We start from the raw sequence: 26233 nt of genomic DNA on the forward strand, positions 1-26233 counted from the left end.
AAGGATAGTTTCTTTGTGATTTAGTGAATGTGAAAAGGAGTCCTGTTTTGGTTTGTGTGCAGATGTCCGGTTCTTGCAATTTGCGCCCCTGAGCTTTTCGTCTCAGGTTAAGCAAAATTGGTATGTGCGAAGTTGTTTATGTCCCCATAGTTTACAGCCTTGGACCTGTAGAACGCTATTAATAAGCAAAATAGAATACTTTTTTTTAAATAATCGAGTAGCCAGCATTTCATGTGCAACTAACAATGTAAATGCATTTTTAAACTGAAACTTATCGGGTAGCGGTACATTGGACCAAAAAACATCTTGAAGATATTTTCGTCACATTTCCATGCATAGGCTGATGCATAGCAAAAGCAGAAAAAAGTATGAAAAAATAAAAAAACCTGACTTTGGTGACCAATGTTCACAATGGTTGATTTTCGGAGAAGATTGCAAATTTAAACTTTGTTTTAACGTAAATGTAGATTTGAAGAACTAATAAACATTATGTTAAGTCGAGCAACATCCGTCAGGATCTTCCAATTCGGAATAAATTTAGATTGGATACTTCAATAATTCAAAAGTGTAGTCGAGCTACGATTGAATTTGTGTTTTGTGATGGTTCATGTGGACTGTACAGAGTAGAAACAACAACAAAAACGGGACGAAAATATCTTACAGGTTTTTTGGTGAATGTAAAAATGGACCAATTTACCGCTCCTTAAAAATTTTCCGTTTAAAATTTTTCGTCTCCTGAGTTCCGGACCACAATCTAAAAAGTGGTTTTTCGGGGCTTGTGTGGTCGTAAGAAATCGATCACCCATAACGTGCAGGTATGGTAACATGTGTAACGTCGTGGTATGTTGATGAAGTGGATTGAAATGATCGAAACAATAGATCAATAGTATCCAATAATGGTTACCACTGAAAGGTGAGTATTGTGTCCCTGTGTTGCGAAAATCATTTTAAACTTCCCGTGAGAAAAATGAAAGATTTTCAATGAAATGAAAGATCTGCAATTCAGGTGATTTAGACAAATTGGTAATGTTCACTCTCCACTCCATAGTTACGTAAGTAATTATTAGCGGTGACGGGTATTATGACCCGGGGAATTATCCCCCAGACTGAAAAAACTGAAATTAAATTGGAATTATCACCCGGGGAATTAACGCCCAGGCATTATCACCCAGATCATTTGGAATTATCACCCGGTGAATTAACGCCCAGGCATTATCACCCAGATCATTTGGAATTATCACCCGGTGAATTAACACCCAGGCATTATCACCCAGCTATATAAGAATGATTTCCCAGCAGTTTGTAGCTTAAAATTATTAGCAACTGAATTGGGAATTATCACCCGGGGAATTATCACCCAGATCAACAGGAATTATCACCCGGGGAATTACCGCCCAGGCATTATCACCCAGCTATCTGAGAAGTCATGCTTAATTAGTCTAGTTAATTGTGTATCGTCTGAGAGACATGCACAATTAGGTAATAGTGCATCGCCTAAGATGTATGCACAATTAGTGTAGTTATTTGTGCATCGTCCTAGAGACATGCACAATTAGTCTAGTTAATTGTGCATCGTCTTAGAGACATGCACAATTAGTCTAGTTAATTGTGCATCGTCTTAGAGACATGCACAATTAGTCTAGTTGATTGTGCATCGTCTTAGAGACATTCACAATTAGTCTAGCTGATTGTGCATCGTCTTAGAGACATGCACAATTAGTCTAGTTAATTGTACATCATCTTAGGGACATGCACAATTAGTCTAGTTAATTGTGCATCGTCCTTGAGACATTCACAATTAGTCTAGTTAATTATGCATCCTCTAAGATGCATGCACAATTAGTCTAGTTAATTGTGCACCGTCTTAGAGACATGCACAATCAACTAGACTAATTGTGAATGTCTCTAAGACGATGCACAATCAACTAGACTAATTGTGAATGTCTCTGAGACGATGCACAACGAACCAGACTAATTGTGAATGTCTCTAAGATGATGTACAATTAACTAGACTAATTGTGCATGTCTCTAAGACGATGCACAATTAACTAAACTAATTGTGAATGTCTCTAAGACGATACACAATTAACTAGACTAATTGTGCATGTCTCTAGGACGATGCACAAATAACTAGACTAAATGTGCATGTCTCTAAGATGATGCACTATTACCTAATTGTGTTTGTCTCTCAGACGATACACAATTAACTAGACTAATTAAGCATGACTTCTCAGATAGCTGGGTGATAATGCCTGGGCGTTAATTCCCGGGTGATAATTCCCCGGGTGACAATTCCCAATTCAGTTGGTAATAATTTCTAAGCTACAAACTGCTGGGAAATCATTCTCACATAGCTGGGTGATAATGTCTGGGTGTTAATTCCCCGGGTGATAATTCAAAATGATCTGGGTGATAATGCCTGGGCGTTAATTCCCCGGGTGATAATTCCTTTTGATCTGGGTGATAAAGCCTGGGTGTTAATTCCCCGGGTGATAATTCCAGCCTGGGGGATAATTCCCCGGGTGATAATACATGTCGCCATTATTAGCAGAATGTACGTCTTATATCATGTGACTGTTTGCGTAACACAGTGCTTTATATAGATTACACCGCAATGAAGACTGAAGACATTTCCTACATAACTTAAATAAAAAATCATCAGAAGACGTGTCACCCGTGTCACAAAAAAATCATAATCAATTTTTTTTTTGCTCATATCGGAATGTTAAATACAATGTAGCAAAATTATATTCAAGCGTAATTGGTCACAGAGCGTTCTGGAGAGGTTATTTACACCGTATTTATTGCTAATTTAAGATATGCATTAACATACGGTTATCGGTAAAACGGATGGAAAATTTGAATAATTCTCAGCGCAACACACTGATCTACATACATTTTAATGGACCGTGAGTTGTATTTTTTTCATTTAAATTTATTTTTTAGATGCTAATGAAGGTACTTATATTCGGTTCACACAAAATAAAACCGCAATTTTGGAACGACTTTATTTTGAATGAACTTTCATTGTAAAACTTAGTACATATCTCGAACGCAGCGAAAAAATAACCTTTCATGTAAACGGTGTGATTAACCCTATTTTCTACACTCAAAATGGCCATGAATGAGTAAGTGAATTTTAGTTAACGCTTTGCTTGATGACAGTTCGGGGTAGAATATGTCTATTTTCTTGCCTTTTATTTGGCAGGAAGAAAGGAGGGAATAAAATAAACATTTTCTCCTCCAAACTGTCTAAATAAATTTTCGCAAGGGATACACCGTTGACATCTGCGATAATTTTCATTTTCGCAGCGCTTCGCAAGGAAAATATTGTATGTTGTTATTGATGTTGTTATTTTGCCACGAGGGATTATAACCCTAGCCTTTGGCTCAAACCTCCCACTCGGCAAAAAAAATCGCCAAACAAGGACGTAATGTACTATTATTTTGGGTACAAAAGAATTTTACGATGTTTATTTGCCCCTGTGGTATACCTCTAAGATACAACATTTTTTATAAAAGTAATTGCTAAGATTTAATATAACTAGAATGTCGGCCGGACTATTCTTAGAAGTGAAAGAGAATCGGTCAAAAAAGTGCAGTTTTTGATCATCAGGACGAATTCTTGACAGTTCTCACCTTAATGCTAAGAGTGGTCCATACGATTCGGAAATTTTAAGGTGACAACTTTCAAGTTACGAATTCTTAAATTCACGAGAATCGGAGCCCTGGGCGACTATTCTCGTATTTTCGTACCTGGTACCCCATAAGAACGATCAAGTTACGAATTCTTAAAGTTACGAACGTATGAGAATTGATGCCCTGTCAAGTTAATATCTTGCAATAAACTTTATATTTTAATCTGAAAAACTAGTAACATTCTAAATATTTGTTGATTAATGCAATTGGTCTCCGTAAAATATTTGACGGCTGTACGTTTCGGGTAGAATTAATTTTTTTCATCGACACATTAAATAATTTTAATAATAAAATATTAGAATTGGCGCCAAATTCTCTGACATTAGTTAATGTCGCAACCATTGCAACGTAAGCTTTTAATACCACTTACTTAAGCCGAGAGCATCGAAAGGTTGGTGAACACATACTCAAATGGAAATTCAAGGTAATGAGCATGTAGTGATGAATACAACAATGAGTTAAAATTGCATATTGACTAGCCCGATTAGTTTTATTGTTTATCATCACGCACGGATGATTAACGATTACACTTTTCACATGGCCGCAAGAAAACAAATTGTTTGTAATAGTGTCATATATTACAAACAATTTGTTTTCTTGCGGCCAGAAAACGAGTCATTATCGTCTTGCTCAAAATCAATTTTTTGCATTTCATTAAAACCTTCACACACGTCTCTCAACAGAAGATGTCTTAGCAAGACAGGAATGTACTATTACATGCTGTAAGCTCCTAAACCAATTCTCTTTTTTGCCATCATGAAGTAATAAACAACTTTCGACCCTAGAAAACTCAAAAGTACGTAATAGCTATTTCAAATAACTTATATGTTCACCGAGTGAAGAAAAAGTTGAAAAATTTCATTTCGATCTCGCTAGCGCGTAGCTAGTTGTACACGTCAATCGAGAAAATAAAATTTTCTGATATTTTCCCGAAGTCAACACAACGTTTTTTTATGCCAAATACTGCGAAAGTTTGTATTTTCGGTCCTCAAATGGTGACCGAAAGTAAAAAAATTCAGGCCTTGGGCCGAAAGTAAATGTCACTGTCATCATTTTACTTTCGCCCCGTGGGCTTGCGTATTTGCGGGCTGAAAGTAAATGTCACTGTCATCATTTTACTTTCGCCCCGTGGGCTTGCGTATTTGCGGGCTGAAAGTAAATGTCACTGTCATCATTTTACTTTCGGTCCTCATATGTCTCGAAAACACATGTTCACTTGATTGAAAGTACGCATTGAGTGTAGTGTTGTGTTGACGATAGCCAAATGTTTTGTGAGCAAGTGAATGTATGTTTACAGTAATTTCATTTGTTAAATTGTTTTTATTTTTATGCCAGGGGGCTGCCGCCCCCTGGACCCCCGCGCTTTTCGGCATTTTGGTGTTTCTACAGCAAATTTTGTTGATAACTCAACAGTTTAATTAAAATTATGTTTTGTTTCGGACCGAAAATACAAATCTTCCGCAGTATTTGGCATAAAAAATAGTATGCATCACTTGGGGCAAAAATAAAAAAAATTAAAACGTGTGATTGCCGCCCTTGCCTGCGGCGCGGGCTGCAAACTTCACACGTTTGAATTTTTTTACTTTCGCCCCTTGTTATGCAAAATACTATTTCACAACAAAGGCTCACGAAGTTTCAGCATCAGCAGAGGTGAGAAAATGACTATTTTCTCGCCTGCGTTGTGAAAATACATCCAGAGCGCTTCAAGCAAAAGTGATCATAGTCGGCAGCTGTCAAATAAAGTACTATTTTGTATGAAGTCACAGCACTGCTCCTAACATGAAGAGAAGCAGTGCTGTGATGAAATGGTGTTTTACAGTTGTGTGACATGCTTGAAGTGCGTTGCTATAGCTTAAATATGAAATGAAAACTTCAACAAATTAAAATGCATTATGTGACATCACGCTTGCAACACGTTCGAGTAGATTAAACGTTGAGAATATAAATTTCGCTTTCACTAATAGAGAGTGTTTAAGTGAGAGAGATGGCGAAATAACAACCTATTGTTCCATCTCGGGTTTTCTGTCAGATTCTTTTGTATTATCGATGACATCAGACCCCGGGTTGATTTTCCATCTCGCTCTACTTAAACACCGTATAGCCGCAACACTCGTATCCTACCAAATCAGCTTCGACTTTAATGCAATACACAATGTTGAGCGAACCTAATAGACTCTTACGATTCTGAATTGTTATCAGTCTGCGACAACATTCTGTGTGATCGTGTATCGATGATGAATAATATAAATTTTCACTCACACGTGTCCAAATTGTTGGCTTTGTGTGTTAAACAAAAAAAAAATGAAAAATGAAAAAAGTGATGATGTATCAGATGCTTTGCTTAGTAATACAGGCCGAAAGAGAAAACAGTCATTGTCCGTTATTAAACGAAGAATATACACAAAAAAATGATGATAATGAACACAGGTTCATATAGCAACGTTATTTAAATAGGACACAGTACGAAGCGCCGATAACAAAACGTATCAGTTCAGTACGTTTCCGATCATCCAAAGTGAGAGTCATGAAAAGTAACGAGTCAGCTGTAAAACACTTTTCGCTAGCTGAAAGCTATCAGCAAAAGGGAAATTTTGCCCAAGCTTTGGAAAACTTCAACTTATGTCTGTGTTACGCTCCAGCCAAGTCGAAATTAATTTTCGACTCGCTGACCAATCGATCGAAAATTTATTACAAAGTGAAACAATACGGACGCGTTCTGGACAATTTGAATTGGGCGAAGGAAATCAAATCGATGGAAAATGGATGTACCGATCTGATGGAAATGTTGACCACTTGCAAAGAAGAGATTTCACGTGGAACGACTGCAGCCAACGCGACGGATTTCTTTCAATTGACTTTGCCGATAAACGAGAGGCTACCGTTTGTGTCTGCTTGTTTGGAATTGAAACAAAATGAAATTTACGGCAGATATTTCACAACAAACAAGGACCTCAGTCCCGGTGACGTAATCGTTGCGGAAGAACCGTTTTTCAAGGTCGTCGATTCGACAGTGTGCCACCTACGGTGCTGTATATGCTGCTCAACTAATTTGTACAGTCTGATTCCGTGTGATAATTGTTCGGGAGCAATGTTCTGCTCTTACGAATGTAAAAGCTCTTCAATCCATGGACGAGAATGTGAACCAGCCGGAAAACGTATGGATACGCTAGAGGAATACATGCTTCAACGGATGTTCTACCAAGCAATGGAAGTGTGTGGTGGATCAATGGATGAATTGAAGGCCTTGGTGTCGTCGGAAGCAGAGCACAAAACGATTTTAGATTTTGATTTTCGTCACTGTACCGATGACGTGAATAAGAGGAAAATCATTTTGGCGGTGTCTGGATTGGACAAGAGAGATCCTGGATCGACCGAAACATATTCAAGGTATCAGAAAATTATCGATCGTCTATCCACTGAAACTGCAGCCACTGATGACTTCCTGGAGAATTATCTTGTCAGATGTCTGCAGAGTCTGACCGTCAATTTTTTCCACTTCTTCTGGAGCGCAGTGAATGAGGCCAAGCCGAAGGGCTTTCTGTTATGCGCACTGTCAGCGTTTTTCTCCCATTCTTGCGATCCCAACGTGGAAAAAGTGGACGTGGACAATAGGTTAGTGTTTGTGGCCAAAAGACCGATCAAAGCTGGAGAGCAACTGAACATGTGCTACGATCGCTACAACTATATGCGGTATTCGCTGGATGAGCGACAGAGTTATTTGAATGAAGTCTACAAATTTAAATGCAACTGTGATGCTTGTGCTAATGACTATGCGAAATACAATTTCACATTTGACGACCATCAGCTTGATGTGGAGAAGGCTAAGGAAAAGTATCGTAAAAACTGTGAATATATCAAACAGAACATGTCAACCTATCCCTGCCAGACAATTTGCAATGTTATGGAGGAAAATGTATTTTTATTAAGCTATATTGGCAATGGAATGCAATTTTGATTTAGTCGCTAAAGGTCGTCATAGTCGGGTAATGTTAGTCGTTCATTTTAAGGTTTTTCATTAAAAAATTTTTTTTTCCAATTTTCTTACAAATAAAAACTTTGTTGTTCAACGTCTAGATTGTTTGCATTTTTCATTTAAACACTGTTTCCACACAGACAGAAGGCAGACCCCTTCCTTATCGGAAAAATGAAATGTATAAATATTCGGCTGGATAGACCGAAATGCGATTAACTCTATGTCGTTATCTTCAAAACATTCCGTTGTAAACAACTCTCTGCCTGATTGTAAAAATCTTATCACCAAAAGGGTATAGTATGTGCCCATTCATAACGCTAACGACGTTTCTAACGCGTACAAACATATAAGGAAACGGAGGCAGAGCGAAGAAATGATGCGAAAAACAATTCGAATAACATCATCGGTAGTGACGTAGAAACATATGGTAAATGGTAATCCAGGCCTGATGAAGTAACTGATTCGTGCTATGTCGATGAGATGTTGACGGTTGAACGATCGTGTGGCCTTTTTTGTGGCACAGTGTTTAAGATAGTTCAGATACTTATGCTGATTGTTGAATGGCTTTAATCAGGCCCGGAGTGGTTCGAAAAAGCCGTCCGCGGGATCCGTACAACTTATTTGTAAAGAGCCCAAAAACGAAACATTTTCGTACAAAAATGTCAGAGGCACTTCGTTAATCACCCGAATTCACAGTCTATGGTCAGTCCAGGCCTGACTTTATCTATTGTCGTGTAGACACATTTTAACATGAGGCACGATACATTTAGATCAGAATCCGATCGAAGTAGAAACCGTTTTGTAAGAAACATTCACATAAACAGAAAACGACAGCACGAACCTCTATAAGGTACCTTAGCACTTGATTGTACAAGGCCTTGGCAATGACCATTCCTCGTGATGAAAATGGAAATATGAGATTAGAAACACTTAAGGTATGTTCAGTTATTCAGCTACAGCTCGAAAAGCTACAGCGGTTCGTTCGAAAATTGCGAGCAATTTACCGCATGCTGCGCAGATGTACTTATGGGACTTATGAGTTATTTTAGTTTTGTCGCAACATATACCTTACATCTTACGAGTTGACTTATACAGTGAATAAATGCGGAACATTTCGATTACTTACCACCGGATACATCCGATCCATATTCAAAATTTAAATATGTTTTTAGTCGATCTTGAATCGATAATCTTTGACCTACATTTAGCAGCAGAATAACCGTTTTGAATTATTAGATTATCTGCCCACGAAAAAAACAGAATTTCAATTCTTTGAATCCGAGACGCAAAAAATTGTTATTCAAGCGGTCAAAATCATTGGGGTCACTTTCGGGCGTCAATCCAACACGAAACAATTTATAATTCACTAGGCAACAACTTTTGGTAGTACACGGATGATGGTGGCATAGTGGATGGGACGATTGGTGCCCTGAGTTGAGTATGAAACAAATGCATTGTTCTAATGACGATGAAAAAAGTGACGGGCTTGGTTTGGTCGATTCATTGTGGGTGTAACAAGAACTCTGTTGGTCTCGATCACCTATCTATTGTGCATTCTCAAAAAGTGAGATTGGCATTTTTCCTATTTTCGTACAATTTCGCTACGGGACAGGCAGTGCCTATTTGGCAGTGAAAGTGAAGCCTCAGATGAATGGTTGATTTGCATCCAAAACCGGTAGGTGTAATATCGGAACAATTAGTGCTCGATTTGATTGTCTGATACTTACTCTTCAATGTTCCCTTCATTTACGTTGGGTCTGACTTATCGAGCAAAATATCTGCTGATATGCTTCCAATTTTCGGTCTTTACATTCGCTACTGTTTGAACTTTCCATTACAGCAGAAGCATTTTTCCCATTGATTTGTACTGAACTGTAACTTAAGAACGTGAGGTAAAGTTCAATGTTTAATGCTTGAAAACATCGGTGAGAAACTTGAATCCGGCCACGGTCTTACATTTTTATTGGACAAATAATGAGACTGCTCCGTGTGTTATTGAACTTAACTTTGGCTCGCAATTAACATTTCAGCCTTTCCCACAACAATCACCATTTGTATCACCGTACGAATGTAATTATAGACTTTATATTAAGAGTGATATCGCCAAATCTTCAGGTGATTGGGAAACAAGCGGTCTCCGATTTTAATGAGTGATAGCTCGTTGGATTCGTCTTTCAATTCTAGGAAACACGTGTCTTTCACTTTTTCTTAAAAAAATTTGTTTTCTGTGAAAAGCGCTCAAAAGTGAAGACATGTCAGAGGGTACCGAAAACAGTTTTTCGACAATAACTCAAGAAAAAATTATTTTAAATTGTTGTAATGTTGTACGATTGTCGGCCTTGAAAAGACCTACAGGTGTAGTATATGCACCGCTTGGTGCTAGTTGATCCACTAGAGTTATGACTAGAAATATAGTGAATGTTCGGAGAGTCCGCCTTCTCTGCAGCTTCGATGTACCACGGAACTGAGTATGGGGTGTTGTAGCTGGCCTCACCCACTATCGTTGCACATATAAATGAACCCAGTACTTTTGGGCTGCAAGCCTACAGAAGTCTTGAAAAAAAAGTTGGTGCCAAAATGTAGATTTTTTCCTTCTTTCTGAGGGCCCAACTGCCAGAAGGTATTTGTGTTAATAAGTTCCTTAGGCAAGGACAAAAATCTAATTTCAATCTGTCCATCACTCCTTTCTGTGTTTGTTCGTAAAAGCATAGACTTTGGCTATAAATTGATTATTTTAATGCAATCTCCTCTTAAGACATTCTGACTCACATGCCACAAAACAATTTTTCAGTTCAATCGTTTGCTCTAAATTTTTTTTTTTCATAAAATGCTCGCTTGCAGCGCTCCTTAATGCTACGCAATATAATTAAATCGATTTCATTTGTGCCATCAATTCATCCAGACTCACGTCAACGTTTGCATCGTCCGGGGTATGTTCCTTCGTTTGCGGAGCAGCATCGAATGCGAATTTCAAACCGGTTTCCAATGCTTGCGGTGCTGCGCTACTACTACTACTACTAGTATCATCACACGAAACCAATTCGATTCCATACAAATTATCATCATGTAACGGGGTATCGTCCTCGACGACGGTCACTTCTTGTAGCACTTTCGGTTTGCTGTTGAATTCTGTCTGTCTTTCTAAGCAATACCGATCGTTGCATTGTGTATTCGGTCGCAAAGTCATTTTCGGAAAGAAATCGATCAGTGCGTTGTAGCCTAAGTAGTTGGACACTTCGCCGAAGTTCAATAGGAATTTCAAAGTATTCTGAACCAACATTCCAGCTACGATCCCCATGGTAGTTGGTAAACTAGCCGCACACACACCTTCCCGTTTCAATGTTTTTTCATCTATATTTTCAGCTACTACTAATGGTGGCGCACAAGCAAAACACGCTGTTTCGCCCGGTTTCAGTAACTGTATGTGACCGGAAACTGCATTCTCGCTAACACCACTCTCGAACCAATTGATATTTAGCTCATTGCAGGCCGTGTTTATTGTCATTCGAGCCTCAAAATTATCCACACAGCTCAATACCAAATCGACGGGACCGTTGCCGTCTATACCGCCCGTATTGATAGCGTCTAAGAATTTGCTAAACGACTCCATGGTCGTGATGTTGTAATTATTTGTCAAAATCTGCACATCCGGATTGATGAAGTTCAGCGTCTTCGCGGCCGCTTCGACCTTTGAGAGTCCAGCCTGGTCTGGTGTGAAGAATAAACGATTCATATTGGCCAATTCCACTTTGTCATAGTCGAACAGAATCAATTTTCCGATTCCACAACGAGTTAACATATCAGCGGTTACGCTGCCAACGCCGCCCACACCAACAACAGCTACACTCTTCGTGCGAATACGTTCGTACTCCTGGACAATACCCATTCGTTGCAAGGCCTAAAATTGAATGACATCCCTTTGTTGTACAATTAAAGTTTGGTAAACAAAAACATGCCTGTCGGAACTAACCATAAGTCGACTGTATGGATTTGAATCAACCACTTCTGATGACATTTTCTCGATTTTGTCACGTCCACCAGAACTTTTATACTTTTGTAGCTCATTTTTGAGCTCAATTATTTGAGCCTGTAGATCACTAATTTCGCTCATTTTCACTAACAAGGTATGATACACCAAAAACCGACCGTAGTCGTTCGTCTATATCGAATTCTATGAAAATAACAAAATGTTCCAGTGACGCGTAGTGATATACGTGTCAAAAAGTCTTATGAAAGAAATTGATGACAGAAACAGAAATTGAAGGTAATAGATTTCACAGAGTAACAGAATAAATTTTAAGTCATCGAGGGAAGTGCGGACAGGTTTTTAAGAAAAACCAACCTGACTTTGTAAATCGACCAATGGTACAAAACTTTATTTTACCTGGAAGCCAGACTAACTCCAGGGGCGGCGTTATCTAATATGCAGAACAATCACCAAAACAAACAAACAAACAGAGCACAATTACTCTTCCCTTTCCCATGGATCGCGTGAAGCGAAAGTGGAGATAAAATGCTGTTTCGACCTCCGGAACCAGTGGCATATTAGATAACGCCACCCCTGGAGTTAATCTGGCTTCCAGGTAAAATAAAGTTTTGTACCATTGGTCGATTACAATAAAGTTTTGTACCATTGGTCGATTACAATAAAGTTTTGTACCATTGGTCGATTACAATTGTTCTGCATATTAGATAACGCCACCCCTGGAGTTAGTCTGGCTTCCAGGTAAAATAAAGTTTTTTACCATTGGTCGATTACAATAAAATTAAGATTGGCTCACCTAGTTTGTGTATATTACGTAGGTGCAAGCACGGGGTTTCAGGGGGTTTCGAACATTTAGTTTTTTCATGTTGCAGATATTGCAGTGTCAAATTCTGTCCAAGATGTGACATATTTGCAAGGTATTGGCCTTTTTCACAAAGTATAATCAGCGTAACCTTCGTAAAAAGAATCTTGAATCTGACAAGAGCACGTGTGCCAACGTGTAAAAAACAAATGTTCAAAACCCCCTGCTGAACCGTGGCGATCCTCTTGTCAAACGGACAGTACATAAACAAATTCCATCATTTATAACGAAGCTTAAGTGGCTAGATTGGATAGGGCGCTAATATAAAAGCTCATTTTAAGCTAACAGCAAGGATATCATCACCATTATGATAATTTGAATGGTGGACATAATGTCGAATTTGCGTGACATTGACACGCAACAGCACTGCTCCTAGCATGAACATAAAAAATATTCGGAGGCTGATGAAATGACAGTAGGCACTGTGTTTCCTTTGTAAATATAAATAACTTGTACTACTTAAGACATACAAACAATCCTAAGCGGTAGCTCTTATCGCTTATAAGCCTCCATCATGCTAGGAGCAGTGTAATGGTTTAGCTATCATTGAAATATTCAAGGTTCTGAAAGAACAGACTAAGACAACTCTGAGTTGAAGGCGGTGACACACAATTGCGTCAACGGCTGCGAAGTTTATGTGTAAAATGGAACTTAACAAAAACAAAATTCTGAATTTTTGAGAAAAATATTTTCTTCAAGTTGATTTCTCACACTATCTATCTGTTTATAAAATTTGGTGTCACCCGCCTTCGTGGTTGTCTTAACCTGTTCTTTCAGAACTTTGGAAAAATTAGCGTCATTGAAATTTGCTTGAGCTGTTTGTGAGCTGCTCCACTCATACAACCTGACACTCGAAGTCGTACGGGTCTGTGAAAATTCTTGTAGTGCTTATTGTTTATTCACGTTTCTAATTGATACCAAAATAATTGCTAAATAAGTTTATCATTTTATGTTGACAACAATTTTATTCGTAGACAATATCACAAAAATTAGACAAATAGTTATTTATTAATCATGGCGCCATGTTAGTAAGGCGCCGTGACGCAAGTCCCAACCTACTAAAAAAATAGAATTTTTATTTCGGGGGTACTGAGCATAATAATAAATTTTGTAACGACGATCTCCATTGGATTGATCAATATGCTGTGTAATTTAAGCAACTTATGTTATGTAATCAACACCTTTTATGTTAAATAAATGTTTCTCTCGAACTGTTTTGACTTTGCCCTCTTTGCTCCTACTACCCCCAAATTATTTTATTCGTAATTTGGGCGACCATACGAGTTCAACTAGCTATCAAACGTCAAAATCTGTTCAGATTTTGCCGAGATATTAAATTTCAAAACTTGGAAATTTGTGTGAAGAAAGGGATTTTCATACGTTTTCGAATTAATGAGTTTTACCGGTTTTACCTTGTGAGTTTGTACCTTTTTAACGGTAAAACTTTTGAATAGCTCAGTGGATTTGGCTATCAAGGTATGTGAAAGACGTAATTCACGCCATAAGTGCGGTCGAAATTCAAAATGGAAAGTGCGGAGGCCTTTCTAACGTAGCGTAATTTTCATACAAGGAAGCGTTCAATTTTTCATCGAAACGTTCACTTAAAATTCAAATTACAGCGTGAATTCTAAAAAACTAATTTGTTCTTAATTTTGGAGCTATAAGCGTTTTGAGCTAATGAACTATGTGACCCATAACTCGGAAAACATGGTAGGTAGAAAGTTCGTAGTCGACACGTGTTTCAGGGTTTTTCGCAAATGTCGTCATATGTCTTTCGGCTGATCGAAAATATTGACAAAAGAACTGAAATCAGTCAAAAACCACTTACAGTGGAAGTGTGACGCAATTCGCTTTATACACTTACAAAAGAACGGATATCGGTGGGAGTGAGCCTGTACGCAAAAGTTGTATTAACAAAAAATTTACCCAAAAATTTTTAGAAAGGCAATTAACCTGAAAAAAAAACAAGTGGCAGATGTTGGATGAAACTGATAAAGGAAATTGTTGAAATAGGTTACAAATATGTCCTGAAAAAATGGAATTCAAACGGAAGAAAGGTGAATCATCTGCCAAAGCTGTTAACTCAAACCAATGAACTTTTAGCTAGCTAAAAAATAGCTGACAAAGTCTGTTATTTTACTGATCCATAAAATGTATTCCGTCGCGTAATTAGTACATGAAAATTGCAGTCGAACTAATTAATCACAATGGAACAATTATTTGTGGCATTAAAACGATATAGAGTATTGCTCGGAATTTTCGCACAATTTTCAGCTATAAAAGTGGAAATTAGAAAGAACATTGTGTCAGTACGAGTTGTAACAATGAAAGCAAAACTTTTCTTTTTGACATTATCTTTGATTGTACTACTACATGGCTTAGTACAGTCCGACAAAAGAATTTATGGCGGCTACAGAGTCGACATAACAGAAGCACCGTATATGGTTTCCATTATCATACTTATCGAAACATATAACAATGGAACATCTAAAGTACACGAATGTGGTGGCTCAATCTTGAAACAAAATTTAATTTTAACCGCTGCTCATTGTGAATAAACGAAAATTAGAGTGATGGTGAAGTACAATTCATTTTTTTTTTAAATAGGTAATGTAGACGAAAGTACCAGAGAACCGTACAGTGCGGAGCGATTTTACGTTAATGTGGGAACAAACCGAAATGACTTGAAAGGAGGTACTGTTCATAGGGTCAAGACTGTGTTCGTTCATCCGAAATTTAGAAACGGCGATGAAAATTATCGCTTCCACGACATTGGCTTACTTCAGTTAAAGGACGATATCACATTGAACGATAAGTCTCAACTTGTCAAGCTCGCTCGTCGCGGTGATAAACCTAAAATTGGCGCTGACTGCACTATTACTGGATATGGAAAAAATCCAGATCACCCAGGCAACAAGTTTTTGTACCAAGTTCATTTGAATGTAATAACCGCGGAACAGTGCGTTGATGAATTGGCTAGTGGAACAGTTGAAGAAGTTGAGAAACACAATATTTGTGTGAAAGCAGAGGGTAAAAACCAATGCCGTGGAGATTCAGGAGGTATTTTTCATTTCTCGTAGAGTTGAACTTGAAACGTGGCAGTTAAATACAGCGCAGTTGGCAATGTTGTTTTAAAATCGTTAGATACCATAAATGTTGGTTCGAAAAAGGTTTCGTATAAGCTTGCCACCGCTTGAGTATGACTCTTCGGAGTAATCAAACAACTAACTTTTTGATTTTGTTAACAAAAAAAATTATCGTAGGTCCAGTACACGACGTATCTACAAATCGTCAAGTTGGAATCGTTTCCTATGGTGCCGAAGATTGTACCAGCGATTCGCCTAGTGTTGACACGAGAGTGACAGACAATTTGGATTACATAGAGAAAGTCATAAGACATACACGCGGCGGTGGGAATGCAGGAGTCAGTCCCATGGCACCTGGTACCAATTTCTTGGCATGGCCACGTACATAATTTTCCGATTTATTTATTTTTTTAATCTAAATACTGTGTTTGTATAGGCTTGTTATGACCAAGTAAAGATATTTTGAGCAAAAGTAAACAATTTTTGTCTTCTTCAGGGTCGAAGCCGTACAGTCTTTGAAGTCGGGTGGAGTGCAACAGATTTTACTCAACAAAAATGTCCTAATTCTGCGAAATTTTGTTTTGTCTTTTTGTTTATCGACGCAAATCAGCCATCGGCCGCGTAGTGTACTAACAAATCCCATTTCATAATAACTTATTTGTTTCGGTTAGTATTATTAAAATCAACTGCAATAGGTTTTTCAATGCAACGGTTAAGCCACAGCACTGCTGTGGTTAAGCCGAACAAAATGAACCGATATCATCCATAGAACCATACCCACAATCTATTTTTCTTTGTTATTTTGACAATTGCGTTGTTAATAGTGTTAAGGTTAAGGCTCTATGGATGACGGTTTGACATGTCACTTCACCTTGGAGCAAACCTATACTCGGTAAAGTAATTCCAAGTTTGTGTGAGCTGAGCGTTTTCATTTCAAATCAGTTCAGTCCCGAAATAAGATCAATGAGGTACATGTCGCTGGCACCGCCACCATTTAGGGCTGTGTCGAGTTATGGCTCATTTTAAAGGGCTCGTTTAGGGCTGACAAATAAAACCGGTCCCGAGTTTAGGGCAGTCGATTTATGTGAGTTATACCGTTTTGAAGTTTTCAAGCATGTCACTTAAGTGTTTTGTCATAAACTGAATAGGTTTTTGACTTTCCACTCAATCTATGATTTGGGGCTAGTTTAGGGCTGACGATTGAAACCGGTCCCGAGTTTAGGGCTGCTCAAATACCATAGTTATTCAATTTTTTCTCGAAAAAACATGTCATATTGGCAGTTTTGGATGTTATTCATAGTGTTCCTAGTTGAAAGTATGTATTAACGTTTTGGGCTAGTTTAGGGCTGACAATTGAAGCCAATCCTGAGTTTACGGCTGCTATCCCGCCAATGATATTCAGCTTTCTCTAAACACAAACATGTCATATTAGCTCTTTCAACGATATTCAAAAAGCGTCTGACTAAAATTATAGTCTATCGTTTAGGGCTCTATCTTAAGGCTGAATGAATCGTGAGTTGGAAGCCGAAAGAATTGGGGTTAAGGGACCAACGTTGAGGCGAAACAACACGATCAGGAAGCCCAAGAATAGAACGATCCCAGAATTCTTATTAGCTACTAGGTTAAGCTTTTCAACGACGTCCTTTAAAAGACGTCAATAACCTTTTGCTCAGATAGGTTCAAAAGAATGGGCAAAGCTTTATGGAAAAGAATGTTCAAAAAGAGTAACACTACCCCGTCGGGCACTGTGCACTTTGATAGGCACTGTGGTCCCGGTACGTGCAGAAATGCGCGGGTCAGAGCTCGGGGATTACCGGGGGCGAGCAAAGTAAAGCTTTCATACTCACCAACCCGCAGTAGCAAGCGTGGTGTTTTAATGCTAAAAACCTTCAAACGAAGCCACAACGAATTATACATTGCCACATATAATGCCAGAACATTGTCGTCAAGACAAAAAATGCAAGAAATGGAAGAAGAGCTAGAAAAGATAAAATGGGATGTTGTGGGAGTGAGCGAAGTGAGAAAACCTGGAGAGGAATGCCTGAAATTACAATCAGGGCATACATTCTTCTACCGAGGAAGTGATAGTCAGATGCTGATGCACGGTGTCGGATTGTTCATAAACAAGCGGTGGTCGGATCGCATAACTCACACGAAAAGCATATCCGATCGAGTGATATACGTAAGCCTGAAGATAAATAACAGATACAGTGTCAAATTAATTCAGGTTTACGCACCCACGTCCACCCATGATGACGAAGAAGTAGAAAGATTCTATGAAGATGTCGAGAAAGCTCTGGACGAAAACCCATCACATTACCAATATCTCATCGGTGATTTCAATGCGAAGCTGGGAAAACGAGAAGAAGACTCCGAAGTTTCTATTGGCAGTTTTAGCAACGACCAAAGAAATGAGCGTGGAAATGTTTTACTCAACTTCCTACAGCAACACAATTTGTACGCAATGAATTCATTTTTTTGCAGGAAAGCCTCAACGTAAATGGACTTGGGCTAGTGCAGATGGTGTAACGAAAAATGAGATCGATTACATCATAACTGGCTGTAAGTCAACCGTTAAGAACGTTACGGTCCTAAACAATTTTTCAACAGGTAGTGATCACCGAATGGTTCGTGCAAGAGTCACGTTAAATACCAGATTTCAAAGATCACAACTAGTTCAAAAAAGTGAAAGGATTGACGTACAACGGCTTTACACACAAAATGAAGAATTTGCTACGAAAATGACTGCCGAATTAGATAACGTCAACAATCAATGTGAAACATTGAACGAATTGAATACCAAAATCGTCGATACAATAATGGGTTTCATGAAATCCAAATGCAAATCCGTCCAAGGGAAAGAATCAAAACTCAGCAGAGAAACATTAGACCTGATCGCAAGCAGAGCAGAGTTGGTAAAAAACGGAGGACGAGATTCGGTGGAATACCGGAACTTGTCTAAAAGTATCAACAAAGCAAGGAGATCAGATGAAAGAAAATATAATGTCCAATTGGCTCAAAACATAATTGAAGCTAACTGCAATATGAAAGTCCTACGGAGAAAAATGACAAACGCCAAAAAAGAAATCTTCAAATTACGAGACAAAACAGGAACGATCCAAACGGATCGAAATGCGATATTAAATATTGCAACAGAATTTTATGAGAATTTGTTTTCTTCAGCAAGACAGAGTCCAACGGAAGAAACCGAAGATAGACCAATAATAAGAAACGTGGGATCGGAGGATATGCCCGACATAACTGTTGATGAAGTCAAGGCCGCAGTAGCCGAGATGAAAAACAAAAAGTCTCCAGGAGAAGATGGTGTTCCAGTGGAAGCCATTAAACTAGGTGGAGACTCCTTATTAAAGGCAATCACGGCTTTTTTTAATCAATGTCTCCAATGGGAAGAAGTACCAGAAGCTTGGGAAAATGCGGTAATTACATTGCTGCATAAAAAAGGAGACATAACAAAGCTGGAAAATTACCGACCCATAAGCCTATTGTCAACACTCTACAAGTTGTTTATGAAAATCATTACGAAGAGGAACACTAACAAGTTCGACTTCTACCAACCTGTTGAACAAGCTGCTTTCAGATCTGGTTTCAGCACAAACGACCATTTGCAAGTGATGAGAACGCTTATTGAGAAGTGTCGTGAATACAACATCGACATAGTCTTGCTATTCATAGACTTCGAAAAAGCTTTCGATTCAGTGGAAACATGGTCGATATTGGACGCATTAGACGAATGTAGAGTAGACTCAAGGTACTCCAACACAATTCGATATGTGTACAAAAATGCTACTTCATGTATAAAACTTCATAAGAGCACGGAGAAATTCAGAATTGGCCGAGGTGTAAGGCAGGGTGACACCATTTCACCGAAATTATTCACGGCGATTCTGCAGAGTGTTTTTAGGAAGTTAAACTGGAGTAAAATGGGAATAAATATAAATGGAGAGTACCTGAGCAATCTCCGCTTCGCTGATGACATAGTACCGATAGCAGCGAATCTAGGTCAGGCTCAGCTTATGCTACAACAGTTAAGTGAAGAGGCAAACAAAGTTGGCCTCAAGATGAACTTATCGAAAACAAAAGTCATGACCAACATCGGGGACGATAGAGAAATCAAAATTGGTGACACTGTCATTGAACGAGTCGACAGCTACGTATATCTAGGACATAAGCTGAAGTTAGGTCTGGACAACCAAACTGCAGAAATAAGACGTAGGATTGGTCTTGCATGGGCAGCGTTCGGAAAACTCAGACTAATTTTCAAAAGCAAAATGAATAATAGTCTGAAACGCAAAGTTTTCGACACTTGTGTCCTTCCAGTGCTCACTTATGGAGCGGAAACGTTAACTTTAACGAAAGCATCCGAAGAAAAATTGAGAGTGACACAAAGAGCCATGGAACGGAGTATGCTTGGAATAACACTCAGAGACAGAATGACGAATCAATGGATTCGACAACAAACCAGGGTCGTTGATGTCATGGAAAGAATAGCATCTCTGAAATGGAGCTGGGCGGGACATATTGCAAGAAGGACAGACGAACGTTGGACCAAAAAGATCATGAACTGGCGACCATATAAAAGACGAGCTATAGGTAGACCACCAGAGAGATGGACAAACGGAATTAAGAATATTGCAGGTACAAACTGGCAGCAAATGGCAATGGATCGTACGAAATGGAAAGAAGTTGGAGAGGCCTACATCCAGCAGTGGATAGAAACAGGCTGAAAAAGAAGAAGAAGAAGAAGTTTAGGGCTCATTTAGGGCTGATGATTGAAACCGGTCCAGAGTTTGGAGCCGCTCAGTGACCAAAGTTATCCGATGATTAAGAAAAAAAGCATGTCATAATGGGCGTTTTGTTGATATACAATGTGTTTCTTAATTAAATCATAGCTTCACGTTTAGGGCTCATTTAGGGCTGACAATTGAATCCGACCTTTGAACGAGCAAAGTTATTCGAGTTATCACCCATCAACTGTTCCATTGGAAATTTTCAAGATATCTGATGATCAGATTTCAAGTCTATGACGTGAATCCATCGTTGTCTCTGAGGTATTTTTCAACATTATTTCAAGAGCAACTACGGTATTTATTTTATTTGAACAGTTTCTCCTCTCGAAAACTAAGACCAAAGGCTTAGTCTTAAGTGCATTTTAGCATTGTTAGAACAATCATACTCAATAAGAGATTCAATAACTTTATCTGATTTGTAGCGATAAACAAGCCTCTGCCCCTATCGCTTAATGCAACATTTTTATGGATCTTTTAATATGAGAGTATTACTTTCAGAGTAAACCACCTCTCTTAGTTTTTGATGGATTGCTAACCTAAATACATGACTGGTTCCAAATTTTAGGAATAAACTAGCTCAAAATTGTTGATCAGTTGAAAATTAAAAATATTCTTCAGATATGCTAGAGCCCTCACAGTCCCTCTATCCTTTATCTCTACGGCTAGATTAGAACACAATACTACCAAGTCGTAACTTATTAGATATGGAATAACTTCATCCGCTAAGCGACACAAATTCGTTCTGTAGTTCCAGAAATACTAGAACAATCATAACTTAGTTTATGTCAAAGTTTTAAGAGTCATATCGCCAAGACTTCGGGCGATTATGGAACAAGCGGTCTCCGATTTCATTGGATTCGTCTTTCAATTCTAGCAAACACGTATCTTTCATTTTTCGAAAAAAAAATTATTTTCTGTGAAAAGCGTTCAAAAGTCAATGAAAGTAGATAAGTAGGTATGGCCAGTCCATACAAGTCGGAGCACATACGGATTTGCATGGCGCCACCTCAAACGAACTCATTTCTAGTGGAAATTTGCACTAGAAATGAGTTCGTTTGAGGTGGTGCCATGCAAATCCGTATGTGCTCCGGCTAGAACAAATTTGAACGTTTGGCCATACCTATCTATTTACTTTCATTGTCAAAAGTAAAGACATGTCAGAGGGTAACCAATAACTCAAGAAAAAAATATTTTAATTTTTGGAATGTTGTACGAATGTCGCCAAGATTTCAGGGCGATATGAAGCGACAAATTTGTTTCTGTCTACTATGTATCATTACATCTGTTATCGCCATTGATATAATATAGGGTAGATTGGCACACACGAATAACGAAAATGCGGAAATACATCACACACACAACGGCAACAATTTTTAATCACAACGATCACAACACAAAGCAAATCGAAGGGACATTAAAAGGTATATTCAAAAATGAAGGGGACATTAAGATTTTGAAATATTTGTATGGTTTTATTCCCGGCTCTTTCTTAGAACGTAAGTTACGTTACACATACATTCTTACATTCTTTCCGCACAAACGTTCTTCGTGTGTACCAATCTACCCTATATTACATCGATGGTTATCGTCAGCATACCGGCGGTGATCACGGTGATCTAAGTTTAATGTGGTCTTATATATAGTAAAAGTAATGGTAAAACAAACAGACAGACACAAACAGGTTGTTAACTGTGTATCTGTATAATAAAAAGCCGACACAGCAACTTCACCTGGCAACAGAATCGTACAGGAAACGTTCACGCGTTCACTCATTCAGAATGGAAATGTTTTAACCAATTTTTGTATGTAAAAGTCATTTACTCGAATGTGTTTTACAAGCCTCATTATCCGCACAACCTTGGTAGGTAATTTATGATAATTTTCGTAGTCTGAAAAGCCACTCTTAAGAACGCATCTTTACTTTTTTAGAAAAAGTTTTGCAATTTCAAAACAACTCCGCAGCTATTTGATTTACAAATTTTGAGTAGCCACTCTCGTTAAGATGAACATCATCTTCGAAATCATTTTCCGTATCCAAGTTCCACATGAAACGAGCGTCACTTTTGACGATTCCACTAAGTCTCTCATTGCAATCATCAATATGGGCTGGGTTTCGTTTTTTTCTTCCCTTCAGCGGTACAGGTGGAATCGGGAATACCTTAATTTTTGCATTTGGCCAACGTTTTTCCAAATGCAGGTACATGCATTCCACAAGTTCAATAATTCGTAGAATATCTTCTTCCTTCATTTTCGGTAAAATGTTATTCGTTCCGATTATTATTCCAATGCTGGTAAAGTTATTTTCGACTGTCGGATGCTGGCTATATCCATTCCCATTTCCATTGTAAATTCTGTAAGACAGTTGGGAGGCATTGTCACCGCCGATACCACACAGCCATGTATTTGCGGGTGCAAACTGAGGATACTTCCATGTCAATCTTTCGACATGTGAATCTCCGAGCAATAAATATTCATCGGTCACTTTTAAATTAGAAATATGATCGGACATTCCTTGCACAGTCTTCTTTCGCATCATTTTCTTATTTATTTGCTGATTGCTCACTTGTTTATTTATTTGGTTTTATGACTGAGTGAGTGAGGTGAATGACCGGTGTCACTTTCTGTCAGAATAAAATTGCACAGCCGTAATGATTGATAGAGCCGCGCAAAACTTTAAAAATAATTGTGCTCTTTAGATTGGTTTCACTTTACTTTTGCCTTTTGTCTTTGCAAATAAAGGATGAAACTCATACTAATGGACCTTAGAATTATGGCAATGAATTAATTTTTAAATTTCAAACAGCGATTACTGATATATTCAGAGATGAAAAAGTGCCTGATATTGGCGGCCTCACAGATGTTAAACTTAAAAGCAACAAGACGTCGACTAACTCATTAAAATGTTGCCTTTATCGTCGGCATTTGCCATTACCGTACGGATTTAGCGTTAGTGCGTGGCATTTAGCATTAAAAAAAATCTGACGTTCTCTACTATCTGGTTCACTATATGCAGAGACACTGGGACGTTGCACAACTTTTCATCTCTCTGACTATCTGATATTTTAAGTTTAGCAATTTCAACGCACAGTGCTTCGGCAATTTGCATTTTTACGGTTTCATAATCACACGAACCTTACTATTTCGTTGTTCTGTCTCATAGTTTTCGTAGCGTAATTTACTCGGATGCTCAATGAAACGACAGATTAAATCGAATTCACAAGTGGAAGTAGAACAGATCTATAATAGTTGTTTGTAATAAATGGTCATCAATAAGCAGTGGCGTCAATTTTCAATATTTTCCCTTTTTTAAACAGTACATTTAGATCATCTGTGATTTATTCAACCATAACTACATAACAGTGTTGACTGATACAACTTTATGAATGAGTTGTAAATTAACCGAACTAACTTAAGTATGATTAGGTCATGATGGTGGCGACATTGTTTTTTTTTAGTATTATCTACGACTTTGAAATTAATGTTGAATCTAATATTAGAAACATAATTTTGGCATCACCGAGCGTCACCACCTTGCGTATAAAGTATTTAATGAACAAAATAAATTTTGTGTGTAGTTTGAAAGGTTCGCTTAGTCAGTCGATTATTCCAAAAAGTTAGTACAGATACCCATTTCGCAGTGTTTCAGTTTCAAGCAATCAAAAACAAAATCTGCATCACTAGCTGCACCACAGATAACTAGATCTAGCAATGATGTCAACTGGTAATAAGGTACGATTCAATTTGGTTATAATGCTTAATTTCCTCTTACGCCGTTTACGCTCCGTTTGCACTCCGTTTACGTTTTAAACAATAAAAAAGAGGCGTGGTTAAGCTAAACGGAGTAAGAGGAAATTATGCATAAGAAAAACAAATGTCCTCTCATTTCGTCCAACTCTTTCAAAGTTACAAACACAATGGTCCAACGAATACGGCAGATATTTAGTTGCCGCTTGTGATATTCCCGAAAAAACGGTTGTCTTGTTAGAAAACGTTATATTACACGCACCAGCCGACGATGTTAAGAACAAAACTGACGCGACAAAACTATGTTTAGTGTGCTGTTGTCCAAGCGACCGACGTTGTACAACCTGTGGCTGGTGCATTTGCAGCCCAGACTGTGAGAAGGTAAAGTCTCAATTCAATACGATGAACCATCATGATGAATGGAACGTTGTATTTGTAGATGCAGTGCCATTCCAACGAATGTAATCTTTTCACCAAAAATAAAGTTAAATTTCCACCGCCCCACAAGTGGCCCATTCTAAATAAAACGATTTTAGTTCTGCGATGCCTACTCATGAAACTTTATGGTCGTGGCGAATGGTTGGATTTTCTTAGTAAATTAGAACATCATTCTAGAGTTCGCGGCACCAAGTCAACTTGTAATCGAAGTGATAAAATGATCATGGATAATATTCAGTATTTCTACGGATGTGCTGAGTGTCCATTCAGCGAAATTGAAATACGAACAGTGTGTGGCATAATTAATGTAAATGCATTTTTCGCGGAGAGCAATGAAGACTCATCCCACTGGTAAAATATATGATTTTCGTATAGAAACCGTTCCGAAATTTACTTCTATTGTATACTACAGGAGGGCGAAGTGCATGTTTAAGAAAGCCAGTCTATTTGCACACAGTTGTAGTCCTAACTGCTATTGGAACATTGAACTCAAACAGGATGGATCAATAAGTGGCAAATATCAGCCAGATATTCAAATAGAAGTTGCAACCGCGAAGCCAATCAAAAAGGGTGAAATGCTAACGATATTCTACAGCACGCGTTATGCACTGTACGGAACATTAAAACGAATTGTTTTAATGGAAGAAATTGCACACTTTCAATGTAAATGTTATCGTTGCCGCGATAGCACCGAGATGGAGACGTTCATGTCAGCACTAAAGTGTTTCGATTGTGAAAGGGACTACCTCCTACCGCAATATCCGACCGAAGCTCAGTCAGATTGGAAATGCTTGGACTGTGGCTCTACTCAAAATGTGTGCAAAATTGTTTCCAGGGTATGTGAAATTGAAGATCAAGCTGAACAGATTCAAGTGCTCGGTTTGAGTTTTAACGACGAATTGGCATTGCTGTCAACTATTGCTCGGAAAGCTTCGGGCAATATTTTGCATAAGAACCATTATGTTTTGCAAGAAATTGCGACGAGAACGATTCAATTACTCATCGAAAATGGTATTCTAAACGTCGACAAAAGCTCAGAAAACACGATTGCGAATCTGGAACTGTTCGTCAATCAATGTACATTTTTGCTAAACATTGCCCGAACACTTTTGTCGGCAATGACCGGATACATAGGTAAATAGGAGCATTTATAAAAATATTTCACCTGTTGCAAGCAGATGCCCTTTTATTGTAGGTACTCTGCAGTCCTATTTACAAGCGGCAGAAGAGGTTCGCACGATAGTTCTAGAGAAAAAATTAACGAAGTGAATATTCGCCCGCGCGGGCGAATAGCATATTATAGACTATTCGCCCGCGCGGGCGAATAGAAACTTATTGACTATTCGCCCGCGCGTGCGAATAGCATCTTATAGACTATTCGCCCGCAAATCTTTTTTTTCATTTTTGAATAGTTATTTTCCTAACGCATGTTTAACGGCTTTTTTAACGAATGAGACGTAGAATCAAATTCGCTAAAAAATAGCCTTAAGAAAATTATCGGTGATGATTGTTTTCGTAATAAAAAAAAACAATTTGATTGTCTTTGTCTTACAAAATATGATACAAGTGCTTACGATCTCTTTTACAAAAAGTGGACGTGGAGCTTATACTTCTTTTACGCATGCCCCCTTCTAAAGA

General features: G+C 38.3%; 4 protein-coding genes across 4 annotated transcripts; 3 read left to right on the forward strand and 1 right to left on the reverse strand.

Annotated features, from left to right (window-relative positions):
- Window positions 1–5849: 5849 nt before the first annotated feature.
- On the forward strand, window positions 5850–7769 carry LOC119070130 (histone-lysine N-methyltransferase ASHR1-like). The gene has a single exon (XM_037174453.1). The coding sequence runs from the start codon at window positions 6224–6226 to the stop codon at window positions 7652–7654; it is 1431 nt and encodes a 476-aa protein (XP_037030348.1). The 5' UTR covers window positions 5850–6223; the 3' UTR covers window positions 7655–7769.
- A 2695-nt stretch (window positions 7770–10464) lies between these two features.
- Window positions 10465–11904, reverse strand: LOC119070133 (ubiquitin-like modifier-activating enzyme 5). Its single transcript, XM_037174457.1, has 2 exons — window positions 11643–11904; window positions 10465–11570 (listed from the first exon to the last, which is right to left on the reverse strand). The coding sequence occupies exons 1-2, from the start codon at window positions 11781–11783 to the stop codon at window positions 10539–10541; spliced, it is 1173 nt and encodes a 390-aa protein (XP_037030352.1). The 5' UTR covers window positions 11784–11904; the 3' UTR covers window positions 10465–10538.
- A 2929-nt stretch (window positions 11905–14833) lies between these two features.
- LOC119070137 (trypsin-like) lies at window positions 14834–16082 on the forward strand. The gene is made up of 3 exons (XM_037174460.1): window positions 14834–15069; window positions 15127–15579; window positions 15783–16082. Exons 1-3 carry the CDS (start codon window positions 14844–14846, stop codon window positions 15992–15994), a joined length of 891 nt encoding a protein of 296 aa, XP_037030355.1. The 5' UTR covers window positions 14834–14843; the 3' UTR covers window positions 15995–16082.
- A 7848-nt stretch (window positions 16083–23930) lies between these two features.
- Window positions 23931–25873, forward strand: LOC119070131 (SET domain-containing protein SmydA-8-like). The gene is made up of 5 exons (XM_037174454.1): window positions 23931–24142; window positions 24317–24538; window positions 24597–24946; window positions 25008–25729; window positions 25791–25873. Exons 1-5 carry the CDS (start codon window positions 24122–24124, stop codon window positions 25862–25864), a joined length of 1389 nt encoding a protein of 462 aa, XP_037030349.1. The 5' UTR covers window positions 23931–24121; the 3' UTR covers window positions 25865–25873.
- Window positions 25874–26233: the final 360 nt, after the last annotated feature.

Source organism: Bradysia coprophila (assembly GCF_014529535.1).
Source record: "Bradysia coprophila strain Holo2 chromosome X unlocalized genomic scaffold, BU_Bcop_v1 contig_473, whole genome shotgun sequence".
Lineage (NCBI taxonomy): Eukaryota > Metazoa > Arthropoda > Insecta > Diptera > Sciaridae > Bradysia > Bradysia coprophila.

Excerpts from the sequence above, each read along its gene's own strand:
- LOC119070130 (XM_037174453.1), top strand. The coding sequence starts at position 6,224 with ATGAAAAGTAACGAGTCAGCTGTAAAACACTTTTCGCTAGCTGAAAGC.
- LOC119070137 (XM_037174460.1), top strand. The coding sequence starts at position 14,844 with ATGAAAGCAAAACTTTTCTTTTTGACATTATCTTTGATTGTACTACTA. Across the intron at positions 15,070-15,126 it reads AATTTTAACCGCTGCTCATT|GTAATGTAGACGAAAGTACC; the intron begins GTGAATAAACGA and ends TTTTTTAAATAG. Across the intron at positions 15,580-15,782 it reads ATGCCGTGGAGATTCAGGAG|GTCCAGTACACGACGTATCT; the intron begins GTATTTTTCATT and ends AAATTATCGTAG.
- LOC119070131 (XM_037174454.1), top strand. The coding sequence starts at position 24,122 with ATGATGTCAACTGGTAATAAG. Across the intron at positions 24,947-25,007 it reads AATGAAGACTCATCCCACTG|GAGGGCGAAGTGCATGTTTA; the intron begins GTAAAATATATG and ends TGTATACTACAG. Across the intron at positions 25,730-25,790 it reads GGCAATGACCGGATACATAG|GTACTCTGCAGTCCTATTTA; the intron begins GTAAATAGGAGC and ends CTTTTATTGTAG.
- LOC119070133 (XM_037174457.1), bottom strand. The coding sequence starts at position 11,783 with ATGAGCGAAATTAGTGATCTACAGGCTCAAATAATTGAGCTCAAAAAT. Across the intron at positions 11,571-11,642 it reads ATCCATACAGTCGACTTATG|GCCTTGCAACGAATGGGTAT; the intron begins GTTAGTTCCGAC and ends ATTCAATTTTAG.